The sequence below is a fragment of the Urocitellus parryii genome, chromosome 10 (genome assembly GCF_045843805.1).
Source record: "Urocitellus parryii isolate mUroPar1 chromosome 10, mUroPar1.hap1, whole genome shotgun sequence".
In the NCBI taxonomy this organism is placed as follows: domain Eukaryota; kingdom Metazoa; phylum Chordata; class Mammalia; order Rodentia; family Sciuridae; genus Urocitellus; species Urocitellus parryii.
Genome location: NC_135540.1, coordinates 85,153,400 through 85,171,509, shown reverse-complemented (window position 1 = coordinate 85,171,509; position 18,110 = coordinate 85,153,400). Strand labels below are relative to the sequence as shown.

General features: G+C 35.8%; 1 protein-coding gene across 1 annotated transcript; it reads left to right on the top strand.

The window, feature by feature from the left end:
* The first annotated feature begins 16,581 nt into the window (after positions 1-16,581).
* LOC144257177 (uncharacterized protein C8orf48-like) lies at positions 16,582-17,112 on the top strand. The gene has a single exon (XM_077803132.1). It carries the CDS (start codon positions 16,582-16,584, stop codon positions 17,110-17,112), a length of 531 nt encoding a protein of 176 aa, XP_077659258.1.
* Positions 17,113-18,110: the final 998 nt, after the last annotated feature.

Genomic DNA, 18,110 nt, shown 5'->3' with positions numbered 1-18,110 from the left:
GGATATGCTTTTGGGGTTGGGGATGTGGCTCAGTGGTAGAAAGCTTGCTCAGCATGTATGAAGCCTTGGGTTCAATCCCCAGCACTGTCACAAAAAGAAAAAGAGCCTACATAGCCTTCAGCAACACCACAATGTCTTGACTAGCGTGACTTATTCGTAACAAGTCTAGGTATTTTTCAAAAATTGTTTTAACTCATCTAGTTAAAATTTGAATTTCCACATATTTTGGGTTTTGATTGGGATTGAGGTGAATATGAAGATCAAAATTATCTATAACAATATATCTCTACATAAAAATATACCTCAGCACCACTGATCTTCTGCTCAATAAATGAGGTATCTCTCTAAGTTTATTTAGGGCTTCTTAAACATTCAGTAATGTTTGTTAATTTTCAGTTTGTAAGTTTTGCATAACTTTTGTTAAACTCATCCATAAATATCTATATTTTGAGTGTTGATCTTAGTAGCTTCAAATGTTTGTTGCTAATATACAGAAATAAAATTGTTTTTTGTGTATTGATATTGTAATTTGAGATGTGAGTAAATCAGTTATCTGTTTTAACAACATTTTTGTTGATTCCTGCTTAATTATGTTGTCTATTAATAAAGATACTTTTATTTTAATTGAAATAAATATTGCTATATTTGTCCATAAAATTGTGACATGGCTTTTCTTTTTTTTCCTGTTCCTATCACAAATTGCATTGATTGATTTTACTAATCATACACTAGCTTGATGTGTGGATAAAATCTACTTGGCAATAATAATTTTATTCTCTCTCTCTCTCTCTCTCTCTCTCTCACACACACACACACACACACACAAATAGGAAATAACTTGCTAGTTTCATCATTCAACTAACAAACCCAACAAATTGCAATCCAGAAGCCAAATAAAAGTCTTGCAACAGCCAAAATGGCATTTTTAATCAGTAATTTCCTCTTGTTATTATTCATGGTCTTATTACTTTAGTTAAAAAGTATAAATACATTAATGGTATACCATATATTACACACACACACACACACACACGGATAGTATCATTATTTGTGCCAAGTTTGGCTCTCTGTACATACCCAAATGGTTCTGTGATTGCCATGTACTGTACATAGTAGATTAAATGCAGTACTTTGGCACGAGAAAACAAACCTTAGTAATAGGTGCAGAGATGGGAGGATCTGAAAGCAGACAGTATGAAGAAAGAGATTACAAAAAAACAGACAAAATAACTGAAAACTATAGCAGCTGGGGCTACTCAGCAATTGCATAGTAGTGTGTATGATTCATGCTCCTGAGAATAATCACAGAATTTTAGCACAAACAGTCTATGTTCAAGATGGTGAAATAGTCATTAAGAACAAATTCAGTCTGATCAGTATATTCTGTTTAACAAGGCAAGGAAATATACAATTCATTTCTAAATTCGTCCATTAATAGAGTTAAAAATATTTGGAGTAAAATTCATTTCTTTTGGGAAATTTACTTGGACTACACATTTCAAACTTGGTTCAATAATGCTGCTTCAGTGCAGAACTTGATACATCCATGAACAAGTTACCATCTAAGAGCCACAGAGTAAGTGCACTGCCACCTTCAGGGGGTGCTGTAAACAGCACAGGCTTTGAGCCTCTTGGCACCCCTGGAGTTGTGTGGTACTGCAGCCCTGTGCACAAGGGCTGGCATTTTCTTTGCTCACATCATATCCTCACTGCTGGAATGGTACCTGGCACATAGGAGGCTCCTTATAAAATTTTGTTTCAGCTGGGCGCGGTGGTGCACGCCTGTAATCCCAGCGGTTCAGGAGGCTGAGTCAGGAGGATCCCCAGTTAAAGCAAGCCTTGGCTATTGAGAGGCGCTAAGTGAGATCTTGTGAGACCCTGTCTCTAAATAAAATACAAAATAGGGCTGGGGATGTGGCTCAGTGGTCGAGTGCCGCTGAGTTCAATCTCTGGTACCAAAACAAACAAACAAACAAAAATTGTTTTAACTATGAATGATTGCACTGAACTGCAATATTTTAGAAACAGAATATTTGAGTTCCCAGAAGAGTTAATATGGAATTTTCAGTGCTCAATTAAAAGAGGGACAAAGCTTTTATGGATGTCTTGATTAATTGGATCAGAACATTAGACTGAAAGGTAATATGTGCAAGAGAGGGAACTGAGGAAGCTTCAAGTTCATGATGTCATGAAGGAAAACAGGTTTTCCATAAGTCACCTTCACCTGTTAAGGTTCACTTTTCTTTTGAGGTCTGAGGCAAGGCCCATATGGTTTCCTACATTCCCAGACTAGATCATGATATCTTTTATGATACAGTTTATTTATTCTCTGCTCTTAAAACTTCAGTCTATTTTAAGTTGACTTTGTGGTGCTGTTGGACTCTACTTAATATCTTTTATTCACTCTAGTTTAGTACCATAAAAATAGAGCATTTAGGCAGATACTGATAATAACAAGGCATTGAATTTGGAGTCTGGAGATTAAATTCTACATCTGGATGAACCATTCATGTTAAGATAAGTGACATCATATTTGGAAAAAAAATTCCTATTTCCTTAATATCTTTTGCTGTCTATGAGGTTAAAAAATAACCTTCAGAAATATTACATTATTCTAAAGGTTTTCTGAAACTATTTTTGACTTTATAATAGATAAGAGAGCAATTAAGCCATTGAGAATTCAGCATCTGCATATTTTAAGATATGTAAAACATTCCACGCCCTATCAAACACATTAAAAATGAACCATTTTTGCAACTTTGAATTTTTTTAATTCTTTAAGGGCACAGTGGGACACTAGCCAAGCTCAATAGTTCACAAGTCATTAGATGTGTGCAGTGGCTTCCAAGATATGCTAAAGCGAATGAGGAAGGGGATTAAGAAAACAATCTTTTGTGGTATCTTAGAACTCTTATCTATTATGAAGTCAAAAATAGTTTCAAAAATCCTGCAAAGGATGCACTATTTATAGGACCCATGGTCAGCTCATCAGATGTAATGGTTTTCTCATATTGGTCATTAATCTTTGTTTCAGCAATAATCACCGGCCATCATAAATTCTAAATACCCATGGAATTTCATGGTCTGAAATTATTCTGCAATTTGATGCCCAAACATTAAAAATAGACCAAGAATTTGAGAATTTATTTTCTTTTAATCGGTTGCAATGTAAAATGTTTATGAATCTCAGTCTTGAAAAACTATTTTAATATGATGGAATAGTTTGGAACCCTTTAAAAAGCAATAATAGGCTTATATTACATCCTTTATATTGGACTAAACAGAGAAATATTTTAGAAATCATATTTAGCTGCAGAGTTTTACAAGATTATATTTAAGGTGCAGCTTGAAATCACCTTCCAGATGTCTCATTTATAGGACACGACTGCTTTGCCCATGAATCACAGCCTGTCATTCTGCTCCTCATTGAACTTTCATGTAAACTAAGAAAATACCAGAGCCCTTGGCTCTCCTGGGTCTTTTATTATAGGATCCACTCAGTCTATACTGCTTTTTGATAATGAAAGGCAGCATTAGAAGTTAGGCTGTGTATACAACAGGGTTGACATCTTAGTAATTGGTCTTAATCACTCTGGGGTATTATATCCCAGATTCAGGCCTCTTTCCATTTTCCATACTTTATTCATCAATCTTGACTTCTGTCATAACTTGGCAAGAGTCTCTAGGATGCTTTCTCTTGTTAAACAATTCTACATTTCCTGAAATAGACACCCTATGTTTCCTAAAGTGAAGAAGTCTTTGGAGAAATTTCTCCTTAAATTGAGTTGTATATAAATGATACACTTTCAAGCTAATTACTATCATGTGATAAATATCTATAACATATAATTCCTTAAAATCTTTGATGAATCAACTACTTTTATTGCATGTGACTGCCTCAATTAAATCATAAGGAAAATTTCATAGTATATGATGGAAATCTGCTGATATAAGAGAAGTATTACATTGCATCATAAGCAGTTTAATTTGTTGATAAAAATAAAATTTTCAATTTAGAACTCATGATGAACAACTAACAGATTTTTATAAGCTACTGGAAATTCTTAGCAATTATTATTGGTCAACTGATCTTTCTAGGGCTTTATGAATACAACCATAAACCTTCAGCATTCTGTGAAATGACCTTGACACAGACTTGTGTGAGCAGAGCTCTCTTGTCATGGATTCAAAGTGAAGAGAGCTAAGTGCATCACAAATCACGTTTAATACATTTATTAAGGATAAAAAGAGTGTCTTTGTTATTAATACAGCAGAACCTGTGACCATAGGTCACTATCTTGACTAATGCTCTTCAGTCTCCAAGAAAATGTTTCTCTACATTTTGTGTTCTGTGCCCTCAACAGAAAGGTAAGTACATCCTATTACTCTAGATGTTGTAAAAGTTTAGGGGTTTGCCCCTCTTGGCAACAGAAACAGACATGCATGGTGCATTAAGTTGGAAAACACCACATATTCTATCTTTACACTGCTGTGTCAATGCCACCTTCACATATCTGATTCTTCCTCTATTCCATCTCTTCTTCTAGCACCTGCTTCTATAGGAACTTTGCCAACTTATGTTGAAATGCATGCCATTTCTGAAAACACCTTTATATTTTCTCCGTTTTGCATGTTTCCTTTATTGGATAGTCTGGAGTGTGAAATTTCTTCATTTTCAAGACCATTCAAATGTTGGGAATTCTTTAACTTTTTCTTAGGCACCCTATTATTCTATATAGATCAAGCCAAAAGTAGACTTAAAATTTTGTTTTGTAATTCTCTGTATATAACAGATTACTCTTTTAAAATCTATGTTATTTGAGAGCAAGAATTTGTTGTGGTGAGGAATGAATGATATATCTATCTCTATCCACATTAATTCCTGACATCTATATTTGCTGTTTTTAGTAGTTCTTTATGTTAACATGACTATCCCCCCCTGCTGCCTCACTTTCCACCTCACTAGGTTAACATTCTGTGCCCGATATTGTACTATAAAACTGACTAATATTTGGCCTTCCCTCTATATATTTCATTCCTTCCTGTGTATCACACATTTAATATTAAATTGAACAATGAATTAGTTTTAAGAGGGAGACTAAATGGAATTAGAGAAATTAGCTGTGTATATGGAATATTAAAGTAAGTATAGGGATGATAAATAACAATGAAGTATTTTTAAAAGAAATAAATAATGCCACAAGGAATATAAAGTATCCGAGATAATAAATGAAAGGATATTTGAGACTTAGATGTCCTCAAGGAGTTCTTCATCTAAAAATGGTAGGAATTGATGAATGAATGGATCCTTCTCCACCCCCAATCCCTTTACTGGTGTTCCATGAGATTTTCATCTGCCTCATGTGACCTGTCAAGACCTCATTTGCAAACTCTATATGCCTTGCTTATATATTATTCAAGACGGGAACACTCAATTAAAACGAATTATTATTGTGATTCCCCAGGCATATAATAGGAGCTTGACAAACACTTTCAAATATTTGTCTTAAATACAATAATGAAACAATTAAATCATGCACAAATATTACTACTTTTGGAAAAAGAAGTTTTAAATAAAAAATGTAATGAATTTTCAATTTTTGCTATTCTTACTCTGGTCCTCTCTCCTATGGATTTGATAATACGCTGACGTTGTGTCCTAAGAGCACATCTCTTGGTAGCATAGACAACAGGTCTGTATAACATGCCAATAAACTGCAAGTTAACCAGTAAAACAACACGCTCTAGTTATGTGAAACTGGCATTATTGCTGATTCAAATTTAGCTGAATCATGGAGAAGATCTCTTATATTTCTATCAAGAGAAATTCTCATTTTAGAAAATACTTCTCTGGACTTCAGGAAAAAAAATAAGCATATTTTCAGTGGGAGAACAATTATAATTACTGAATTTCCTGGACAGGACTTTTCTCTCTTTTATCCTTTCTCTCCACCATCAACATTTATAAAATATAAAATATTTATCTTATTTTTGAATGTTTCCCTTTCATTAAATTTAGCTACAATTGACCAACTACATTAAAAGTCAGGAGTCTCCACCTATAAAGATAACTTGCTTTCTAACTCTAGGGATGGCAAAAATTAGCAGTAAAGCACAGGAAGGAAATAACATTTTAAGTACAAATTACTTTAAGTCAGATTTCTAAAATAGTTAGAAGGCAGTATTCACTGTTGAGTGATCAGTTTTAGTGAAGTGATAAGTCTATGAGTAATAGGAGAAAACACCAAGGGGCAGGTGAAATAATTGTATTACATGCAACTCAATATTTTTTTTGAAAGTCTTTTTTTCTTTAGGAGCTCATTATTCTGTGGAAAGTTCCAAACTGAATTAGGAAAGCAATTCCATTTGAGTTGAAAATTGTTTCAAAACACTCTGTAAAACATTAGATGAGGTAAGCAAATGTAACTGCTTCAACTCTATACTTAGAGTTCCACCATCTGTGCTTCTACATTTCCATGAAATATCCCAGTGAAATCACACAGAAACATTGCCATGGAACTAGCACACATAACTCATGTATATGACACAACTAGTCCAAAAAAAGGTTGATACATTAAACAGCAGAGGAATTAAAATTTTAAACCATGTTAAAGGATGTGGTAGAAAAACATCTGGAAAAGAACAGGTTGATTGAAATAGGCCTGTGTGGTTTCAGGAATGGAAGGTCATACTAAACTAATCTCCAAAAGAACTCCAAGGGTATTTCTGCCAAAATAAACAAAGGCAATTCAGGAATGGAATACTTTTGGATTCTCCAGGATCACATTAAAAGCCTGGTGCTTAAAGAGACAGTCTAACAACCTCTTATATTTATCCCTTCCATTATTTTAAAGAGCATTATATGTCTTTTCTTTAAAATACATAGGAATAGACAGAAACACGTATATTCATTTGGAAAGTAATTATTGTGTTTATGTGCCAGGAAGGTACTGAGATTGAATAATTAAATGATGTTATCTTCATCTTAAGGTCCCCAGAGTAGAGTAAGAGACAGGCAACCTCTCTGATGATACAGTAGACTGACTTAAACACAGAGACAGATTTTGCATGATCAACCCAAGATATTTAAAGATGATTTGAATTTTAAGATTAAAGGTGAAGATAAGGTGCATTTTTCCCAGGTGTTAGATGTTTAGAGTGCTACATAAGTCCTATCTAGTTCTGCTGGGAACTTCAAAGAAATAATTGAAGCTACAACATCTTATTTTACCCAGGTGAAAGACTTTTGGCAAGGCAAAGTTTTATACATTCCCACCTGTCTTAATGTCTATTTATCTACAAACTAGAATTCAGAAGGAAGAGGACTGTAAATGAAGCATATGGGCATGTTTATTGGATCTCACTGGTTGATAATGAAGTTTAGATTTGCCAATAAAGATTTTATGGAAAAAGTTTTAATAAATTGAACAAGCTGAATATATAGGTTTGGTATTTTGACTAAGACATGTCCAAAGTACAGACACAATAAAAACAAACTAGAAATTCTAAGATTCATACTAATTTAATCTTGTGGTAGGAATATCAGAACTTAATGTCTGTGAGTGGATACATACAAACAATTGTTTTAAGATGGCAGCAGGAATGGAAATGTGTTTATTAATTGTTAGCTTTTGAGAATATTCAAATGAAATATAAGAAAAATAAGCAAAAACATTACTACAGAAAAAATGCTTTTAAAGATTTTTATCTTGTCAGATTGTTAAAATGTAAGGAAACGTGACTAAAATATGTATCCTATTCATTTGTAAAAATAGGAATAAATAGTATTATATATTATACATATATATGTATATACGTTAAGGTTTTATTTTCTTAAGAGAAAGTCCAAAGCATGAGAGAAAATAACCATAGAGAAAACACATTAACTATTTTTCGAGTCAAATGCTAACTTTTCTAGAAAGCGTTCATAGGTATTTAATTATGAAACTTTTTATTTGGTATGTTGGAAATTATTCACTTTTGTGGAAAAAGCATTATGCTTTTAAGAAATTTAGCTTTCTTTGGTTAACCACAGAATTAGCAATAGGAGTATTAAACTAAAAGCTTACTACTTCAGCATACATAATATTGATGTCATTAATGCCATAGTTATCAACACCCATTGGAGTGCCTTTTTTTTTTTTTTTTGTACTGAGGATAGAACCTAGGATTGTTGTTCTACCACTGAGCAACATCCCCACCCCTCTTTGCTTTTTTATTTTGAGACAGGGTCTTGCTAACTTCTTGAGGCTATCCTCAAACTTGAGATCCTCCTGCCTCAGTCTCTGGAGTTGCTGGGATTAGAGCATGCACCACCACATCTGGCTAAAAAGGACTTTTTAAAGTTATTCTATTGCAAAGTTAAATATGTGTCTGTCAGCTTTTATGTACATGTGTTCCACTTTATACATATTATCTGAGCTCCTCTCTAAACCAATCCCTCTGAGCATGTACCCCTCCACCTCATGTCACGGGGTGTGACTGTAACTTCCCTCCCATGTATTGAAACTTCATATCTCCATGTTATTGGGTTTTTCACCTACATACACATGTAATGCTTTTTCTTATATTAAGTGCAATGCTCTCTCGATTTCCTTCACCCCTCCAGCTATTGCCTATCTTGTACTCTCTTTTATAGTAAAGTTTTTCCAAAGTTGTCCATATCCATCATCTCTATTTTCTCTCTTCTGATTGATTTTAAAGCCAATTCCCATCAGGCTTTGATCCCTACAACTTCAAAGCTACTCTTGTCAAGGTCTCCCAAATCCTACACATTAAGAAATCTAATAGTGATTTCCCAGCCCTTATCTTACTGTTGGGGCGTTTGATACTGTTGATGACTTCCTTCCCGATCCTTTCTTCAGTGGGCTTTCAGGACACCCCACTCTCCCAGATTTCTTCGTGTCTCCTGCTTTTCTGTTCCTTCTCAGTGTCCTTGGCTGGCTCTTGCTGCCGTCCCCTTCCCCTGATGTTGGTACACAGGGTATCCTTCTTTCTCTTCTCATCTGTAAATACTTCTCTGGTGAACTCCTGCGGATCAGTGGCTTAAAATAACCATCCATATCCTCATGACTTTTCAGACCTCTGCATTGCCAGCCAGATTGCTCCCGGTGGTCTCCAGACGAGTCTACTAGAATATCCTATTAGCCTTTGTCCAAAGGCTCCTCAGAGTTAGCATTTCCAAACACTGCCCTTCTGGTCTTGCCCAACAATTGCCTTCCTGATGTCTTTTCTGTTCTATTTTTTTTTAAATATTTTAAATATTTTTAGTTGTGTATGGACTCAATGCCTTTATTTGTTTTTATGTGGTGCTAGGATCGAACCCAGTGCCTCACACTTGCAAGACAAGTGCTCTACCACTGAGCTACAACTCCAGCCCCTCTATTTCTATGAATTCTTCCAGTTTCTGCTCTGTAACTATTTTTTTTTTTTTTTTACTCACACCTTGTCTCCCTTTCATTAAGAAATCCTTAAATGTCAAACTTCAAATATTTCCAAAATCTAGCCAGTTCCTACCACTTCCACTGTTAGGACTGTGGTTCAAGTAACTATTATCTCTTGCCTGGAGTCTGGCTTCTTTCTTGTCCCACTGAAAACCTACAAGGCCCCACCTGATTGGGTTTTACCAACTCTCTGCTACAATCTCTAATTCCTTCCATCTTCTCCAGTCCTCAGAGCATCTTTCTTGGCCTCTATACATGCCAGACATGTGCTCGGGGAGGACTTTTGCTGTTGCAGTTCTCTCCATTTAGGGCTCTTTTCCCACAGGGAATGACCCTGTGGCTCATTACCTCACCTATTTGACAGCTTTGTTCAAATGTCACCTCTTCAGAGAGGCCCTCCCTGACCCCTGTATTTAAATTCCAGGATCCCTCAGCATTCTTTTGGGCAAATGCTTCCTTTCTTTCACACACTACCTTCTAATGTAATTTACTTATTTATTATGCTTACCGTCTGGCCACACAGTAGAAGGTTAGCTCCTGAGGAAAGGCTTTCTTAACTATTATTTGTTATGGCGTTTCATATGCTGGGAAAGAAGCAAAATAGACTGAGCATATTTGGAGAAGAGAGACAGAGTAGAACAAAATTGGGTCTGGATGAAGAGGTGGCTTTAATTTTATTATTTGTAATGTTTTTTCTTTCTTTCTTTTTTTTTTTTTTTTTTTTTTTTTTTAGTAAGAAAGGACCTGATGACAATAAGAGTTTTTCTTTGTTGCATATTAATGGTGGGTATGTGTTAGTCCTATTTTTCCTCTGGCCTTTCTGAAAGTTTAAAATAATTTATAATGTTTAAAATAAAGCAGTTAGAAAGAGAGCAGCAAGTCAGGTGACTGTAGTTCTCAATGGCAGGAGCAGAGATGAGGAGAGGGATGGGTGGCCAGAGGAGGAGAAAAGAGGACAGTAGCCAGGAGGAAATGGATGCTGCTCCCCCATGCCCTAGGCCTGTATTGCCCCTAAAATCTCAGCACACAGAGGATCACGAGGGACATATGTTGTGCTTCAAATTTCAATTCAATTGCTCTGGATGTGGCTGTGAGTTCAGCCTTCCAAAGGACCCCCAGGTGATGCAAATCCTATCTCTTTTGCAATGTTGGTGACAGAGGCATAGAGTGTGGGATCTTTACCTTAGCCACACCCTGGAATCACCTGGAAAAACCTAGAATATACTAATGTCTGGGTCGAACTCCCAATGATTCTAATTTCATTGGTTTTGTGTGTTATCTGGCTACTGACATTTCAAGCACAGATTCTAGTATTCAACAACATTTGAATTCCATGTCAGGGGTCCCAAACTTTCCTGGTGTGCCAGCTTTCCTGGGGACCATGTGATGCCTGCTTCTTGCAATCTCCCTCTGGGGGAATTTTGCACAAAGGTCACTGAGATGCACCAATTGCTGCTGCTCAAGGCCAGCTGACCCAGTGCAAACACAGACTAGATGCCCTAAAAGACTGTTCTTTCAAGGACCTCCTTATCGTGACAAGCAACACAAAAGTGGGGAAAGCTGACTTCCAAGCAGGACATTGTCAGAGGAGCTGCTTAGTTGTCAGAGGTGTTGCTAGATTATGAAATCATTTGATTTTTTTTTACTATTTTCATAATTTACTATCACTATGGTATGTTAGCAAAGATACATGATTTATTAGGGATCAAAGCAGTCTTTTTCTAGCTCTGGGGGTGTTACAGTCTACCAGTTTTGACAAATATTAGGCCCTGTATTGCACAATTGTGAATTTACTTATGATGTGGTGGTTGCTATAGGCACAGTCTTGGTGCCAAGAGCATGAAGATCAGGAATCTGTGTTTATGTCTTTTTGAAGAAGCAACAGATTAGCTGAGACTCAAATGGTGAGAAATCAGAAGGGAGAAATGGGCAGACGGCAGGAACAGCTGCTGTGGAATTCTGAATGGATTCTGCTTCTCAGGGGAACCTTCAGTGGCTTAAAAAATGTTCCCTCTCCTTCTTCCTCCAGTATGTTTACATGAAGCCTTTACTAACAGTGCTCACTGAAATAGCTCACGTGTGTGTGTGTGTGTGTGTGTGTGTGTGTGTGTGTAAAAAAGGTAACTCACACCAGGTAATAGGGTTCAACAAGACAAAATGCTGCCAACACATGTGGCCGGACAAGGTCAAGGCCTGAGTCATGCTTCATCCTAGCAGCTGTGGGATGATCATTTGGAAAGGAGTCAAAGTAGGAGAAAGGACAAAGGAAGTGAAGGTTGTGAGGAGACTCCAGAGGCTGTGGGGTCACCTGGAAGGCAGGATTGTTGGACCCAGTGGGAAATGGTGGTGTCCTGTGCTAAAAGCAGGCAGTCTGTAGCGGTGTACTGATGGTACTTTGTATGGGTGTGGGTGGCAAGGAAGAAGAAGGAGCTATGGGTGACTCCCAGAATTTGGACACCTTGGCTCCTTAATGGGTTTCTATTCTATTCTGTGAATTTCTAAACTCAAAACTGCAAATTATTTTTAACCATAACCCAATTCCCCAGTTTCTACTGTTGTTTGATTAGAGCTTCTACACCATAGGTACTTTTATATACTTACAGAAGTAGGGAAAAGTATAGAAAATCAAATTACTTTTAAAAGCTCCAGATAATTACTATTTTTCATGGGAAGTGAAATCCTTTTTTTTTTTTTTTTAATATTAGAACTTGAATGTAGGGGTACTTTACCTCTGAGCTATATCCCCAGTTCTATTTATTTAAAAAAATTTGAGATAGGTCTCACTAAATTGCCTAGGGCCTCACTAAGTTGCCAAGTCTGGCCTGGACATTGTCATTCTCCTGCCTTAGCCTCCCGAGTCACTGGGATTATAGTCCAGTGTCACAACACCTGGCTGATGGGAAATGGAATGCTATCAAGGGGAATGAATTAAGGTGCTTGACTCTCCTTTCAATATTATTTTCCTTTGGGAGTCTTAAAACATGATGTTCATGTAACAACAGGCCATGAAGAACCAACCGAGGATTTACTATGCATTGTGGATACCATAGTATGTGTCGGGGGCTGGGTGGGCACACTAAATAGATAAGAAAACAGTAAAAAGAAAACAAGAATCCTAAAAGTCAAGTCAATATGAGAATTTGGAACTCAGACATAAATTGACCAATCTTTTGACCAAATAATGTGACTATCTCCCATGGAACTTGTCTTTATTTGGATTAACCCTTGGATTAACCCCTTTTTTCAGATATATCTATTAGTTAAAAAAAAGATGTTTGGCTAGATATCCTTCCTGTGAAATAGTAAAAAAATTTAAAATATTCTGCAGGGGGGAAATATGAAAGAAATAAGTACTGCAAATAGTCTTTTTAACAGATTGGTTTAAAACATATTTGTAGTTTTCAATTGCCACTCCAAACATCTCCCATTTCAAAGTTAATTTTTGTCATTAACATATTTCTTGAATGAGATGGAAGAACAACCCCCAGGGAGAAAGGATGGGTCCTGTGGGGAGAAGGCAAACGAGGGGCTCTGGGCTGTGGACTTTCATCCTAGTATGAGTGGGTTTCGAGGTTTTACAACTGTTTTCCTGATTTAGGCTTTGAACCTTCACTAGTTTCCTGACCGTCCAAGTCTCTAATTTTAAATCACACTAAACATTCTGCTATGATTAACTCTCATTAAAACCTATAAAAAACAAACCCCTCTTGAAACCAGTTGCCATTTTTTTCCCTGAAAATATCCCATTCCACCACTGCATAATAAAGACAGCTTGCTGATCTGTGGAGGTCTGCTCCCATTTCAGTTATTTTTGCTTATACTTCTAAACAACACAACAGAATTGGGTAAGGAATGGAGAAGAGGGATGACATTATATTTTAGGATTTTTCATTAGAACCCAATAGTTTCCTTTTTTTAGAAATACTATAAAAACACATTAATATATGGTATGAAGAGTTGATTCAGAAGCTAGCGAATATATTAAAAGACGCAAATACATTAATACTACTATTAATATTATAGTTTTATAAACATATTATGATCCTATTACATTTATTTTGACACAAACTAAAATTATGATTATATTATTACAGATTATGGTTACATTATCACTAACGGTATTTTCCTTAATCCAGGATTCAAAAATTGGATAGAAACAAATTTTTACCTTAAAATCTGGAAAAAAGGAACAAAGCAAAATAAGTTCAGTGTAGGAACATTTATTTGTACTTAAAGAGTTTAACAAGTTTAAAACATTTTCATTTAAGCAAAAGAAAGGATGGAATTTTGCCTCTGCTAAATAGAATGAAGGCTTCCTTTGTGAGATCCACTTTTCTGGCATTTAAATTATATTGACTTAAAGATTTAATAATTGCACTAAAATATAGGAATCAAAAAAGGAGAATACAAAGATGATAGAAATGTTGAGATAATAGGGCTCAGTGAGATCATAGGTTTTAATCACTTGGTTTTTTTTCAATTTGAGGAAGTAACTTTTATGTTTTTAGTTATTTGCTGTTCAAAATATTTTCACATATGCAAGTTTATTAATGTTTTGGGGAAATGTTAGAGTGCAGTAGAAAAGAAATATGAAACCAAGGAATCAGAAGGGTACGACACTTATTAAAGATTAAATAACTCATTTGAAGCAGCCAATATGCACTGGTATAAATGTTAATGACCCCACCCTCGCTACCATAAAAATTCATATATTGAAGTTTTGCCCTTATGGTGATGATATTAAGTTATGGGACCTTTTGGAAGAGTTTACGCTATAAGGTCAGAGCCCTCATGATTAGGATTAATGCCCTTATACAAAAGCCCCCAGGGAGCTGCCTTGCCTCTTGCACCATATGAGGGCCCAGAAAGAATCAGGCACCATCTATAAAACAGAAAGTGAAACCTCACTAGACATCAAATCTGCTGGAACCTTCATCATGGACACTCCACTCTCCAGAACTATGAGAAATAAATAATAAATTAATGTTCTCTGTAAGTTTAAAGTATTTTTTAGAGCATCTCAAATTCATTAAGATACCATAATAGAAGAATCTCTGTATTCAGGTTTCCTATTCCATGATAATGGTCACTAAGCAGGTACCATGTTGAGACCAGCCTCAGCAACTTAGTAAGGCCCTATCTCAAAATTAGAAATAAAAAGGACTGGGAACATGCCTCAGTGGTTCTGAATTTTACCAGAGCCTCAGGTGGAGACATGGGAAATCATTGCCCAATGCCTAAAATGCCTTAAATAGTTCAGTCAAAATATCTGAAAATAAAATCAGTAAAAGTTTTTATTTTTTTGTATGATCTCACTTGAGACTCAACACAACTCCAAACATGGGTGCTGCTGCCTCTTGTTACTGAAAATGAAGGATCCGATACAACTCGGGTTGGAGGAGGGAGTTCATAATATACTTTTGAATTTAAAGATCATGAGGAACTTTTAAAATATTTTGAATTTGTGTTTAGATTAGCTGATGCCTATATTTTAGAGAGCTCTATGATAATGACTACGGATTGTTCTTTAGGCCAAAGCGTGCATTGGACACATTATCTAATGGTAGTTGAGGAAATGCGTAATCACATGATACAGCATGATAAATAATATCCAAAAAACCATAACGAGTGGGTCACATTTAATACTTCCCAGTTACATTGAGGATTATAAAGTGTAATTAATTTTGGCCATTTGATGCTGCTTTCTTCATCCAGGATAAATTGTCTTCTTGTCCCTTTTGGTTATAATGCCACCTGTATCATTATATTTGATATGTAGGAATGCCTTCAAGAGGGCCAATGGCTTTTACTCCAAGCACGTTAAGTGTTCTCAAAATTACAAGTTCTTGGTTTTTCTGTTTGTTTGTTAGTTAGTTTTTTGGGGGGATGCTGTGATGTAAAAAAGACAGACAAAACAATCTTACAAAATAGCAGAAGTTGGTTTAATGACTTAGTGCTGCACTTCTTTGCAGAAGGGCCTAACAAGTTTTGTGTGTGAAATCCAGCCACTGAAAGGACAAGAATTGGCCTCTGCTAGCCAGAACAAAGGCTAACATTGTGAGATTTTGCTGGCATGATACAGAGGTTTCAAATAGGAATTCTGGTCAGAGCGATATAAAGGAAGTGCTTCATTAGCTATCATAGTGCACACCTCTCAGGCTTGTACCACATGGCAGCGGGTAGCAAGGGCAGGGACCCAAAGAATGAGCTATTCACTCAGGTTTCATAGTCTTGCTCTGTTTCAGCCTTTTGAGTTGACAGCTTTCAAGTTAAGCATGGAAGCCTCTAAAGAAACAGTCTTACATTCTTCAGTGATATAGTTTGTTTTGGAAAATGCCTATCTCAAATAAGGAGATAAAATAAGCTTAGCCCATGAGCTGGATTTATTGCATTAGCTGTCTTCCATGCTAATTAATATCACAGACATTCCCCATGTAAGTCAGTCTTATTGTGGCAAGTGCCCAGTCAATGATAAATTAAACTAACACAATTTTTTCCTTCCCTCTTCTCCTCCCCAAGATGGTGCATGAGAGGAAAATCTTATTATATTAGGCTTCTCTTATATGCATGGGGTCCTTTACATTTGTCTTTCATTCATACCATTATGTTTCTTAGAGTTGACTATTACTTTGAAGATTGATTGTTAGTTTTTTTTAAATATAAATAAAAAAACAAACTTCTGTCCTCCTTTCTTTAAAAAATATGCTTAACATATTCTACACATTACTCTGTTTTATCTTAAAAATATATTTTGGATGTCACATGACATCAACATGTATATATCTTTCTCATTTCTCTCTACAACTGGATAATATTCCTTTATAGGAATTTGTCACAGTTGATTTGCTTGTTTTGATTGGCATTTTGCCATCATAAAAAATCAAATTTTCCTTTATGTCTTTGGAAGTACAGTTTCAAGATGATTCCTAAGTCTGAGATTACAAGATCAAAGTATTAAAGGCATATATAGTTTTCTATGTATTGCTAAATTCTTCTAAGGGGTGCACCTATTCCCAACAGCTTGATCCACAGGATATATAATCAAATTTATGGATTTCTGCCCCCATCTAATGGGTGGAAAATAGCTTAATAAAATTTGAAACTGAAAAACCACAGGGGGAAAAATCATTGAAAAAATATGGGAGTCATAGATCATGATCTGAAACTTGATCTTTGCCCTGCAGTCTTTTGCACCACTAAGATAAACTTGATCCATCAAAGAGTGGACTCTAAAAAGAAGAGCAACAAACACAAAAAGCTGCAGTTTAGATGCGATCCAGAGCCTTCAGAAATCAATGCCTTAACATGTACTGTTCCTGATGAACTTTTAAACAGAATGTATTTTGAAAACGTGAGGACAACACTAAAACAGGTGGCATCAGCAAAGCAACACATTACTTCACAGTGTCCCAACTGTATTAGGAAAAAAGCAGAGCTGGCTCAGTCTACCTTCCTAAAGCAAAAGAAGACTTTACTGGAGTCAGTTCTCCTCCAAGAGAAAGTAGATGAACATATTCATACCACAGACTTTCTCACCCATGTTGGAGAAGCACATCAGGGTCTTCCCAGGCTTTCAGATGACCCTAAAATAATCTGGAAAAGACTGAAAGAGAAAACTCAGACTGGATACTCCTGTTTTGAAAGGTCAGATACCAAGCAGAAGATGTAGCAAGATGGAAATAGGACTTCATTCACCTTTTTTCCTCTACCACTTCTCAAGTCTCTTACCCAATCAAACAGAAGATGGTGATTACTAATGATAACATGCGATGTGGATATGTGTAGATATTTCTGTTGTTTTTTATTTAAGTAACTGGCATTTCTTGGAAACTAATAAGGATTTTTTATGCTATCTTTCTAGATTTGAGGACTAAGAACTTCCCATCCAATACGTTTATCAGATTGCACAGGGCAACGTTGTAGTTGGAATAATTACAAAATTTTTTTTACAACAATATAGGAGTGATATTGGTACTTTGGATTAGGTTGTTGATAGTACAGAGAGAAAGAAGTACAGAGATGTAAGAGATACTTAGGAAACAATAATTGTTTTGGTGATTAAATGGTAATAGAGATTTAATAAAAGATAAATGTTAAAAGTGTTAAAAGTCTTACCGAGGTTTTGATTTGTGTATCTGTTTGATAATTAATTTCATTAAGATGGGACTACTAGAATAAAACCATGTTTGATAGAGTAATCAAGACTGTAATTACTTGCACATAAGTAGTTTGAGGTGTATTTGAGGCATACACATTCAGAGTTTGAGGAAATGTTATTTATACTTGTAATGTAGAAGAAGAGTCTAGAGATTTGAAATAAAGGGGGCAGATGGGGAAATCATTGGCATTTATTGGAAATTGAAGTCATAGATGTGGTGAGCTTCCCTGGAAGAGAAGAGAGGTAAAATAAAAGCAGGGTTAGTACCAACTCCTGAGAAATACCAATAGTTAATGGCCAGGTAGAGGAGAATAAACTTGCAAAAGAGTTTAGAAAAATTACCATAGAAGGATAAAAGAAATCAGGAATGTGTAATAGCATATAAGTCAAGGAAAGAGAATGTTTCAAAAAGAATGATTGGTCTAAGCATGTTGGTGAAACAGAGAGACCACATAGAGATGATTTAGACATGTGTTGGGCACTGTTGACCTTAGCAGTAGCCATTTCAC

Excerpts from the sequence above, each read along its gene's own strand:
- LOC144257177 (XM_077803132.1), top strand. The coding sequence starts at position 16,582 with ATGGGAGTCATAGATCATGATCTGAAACTTGATCTTTGCCCTGCAGTC.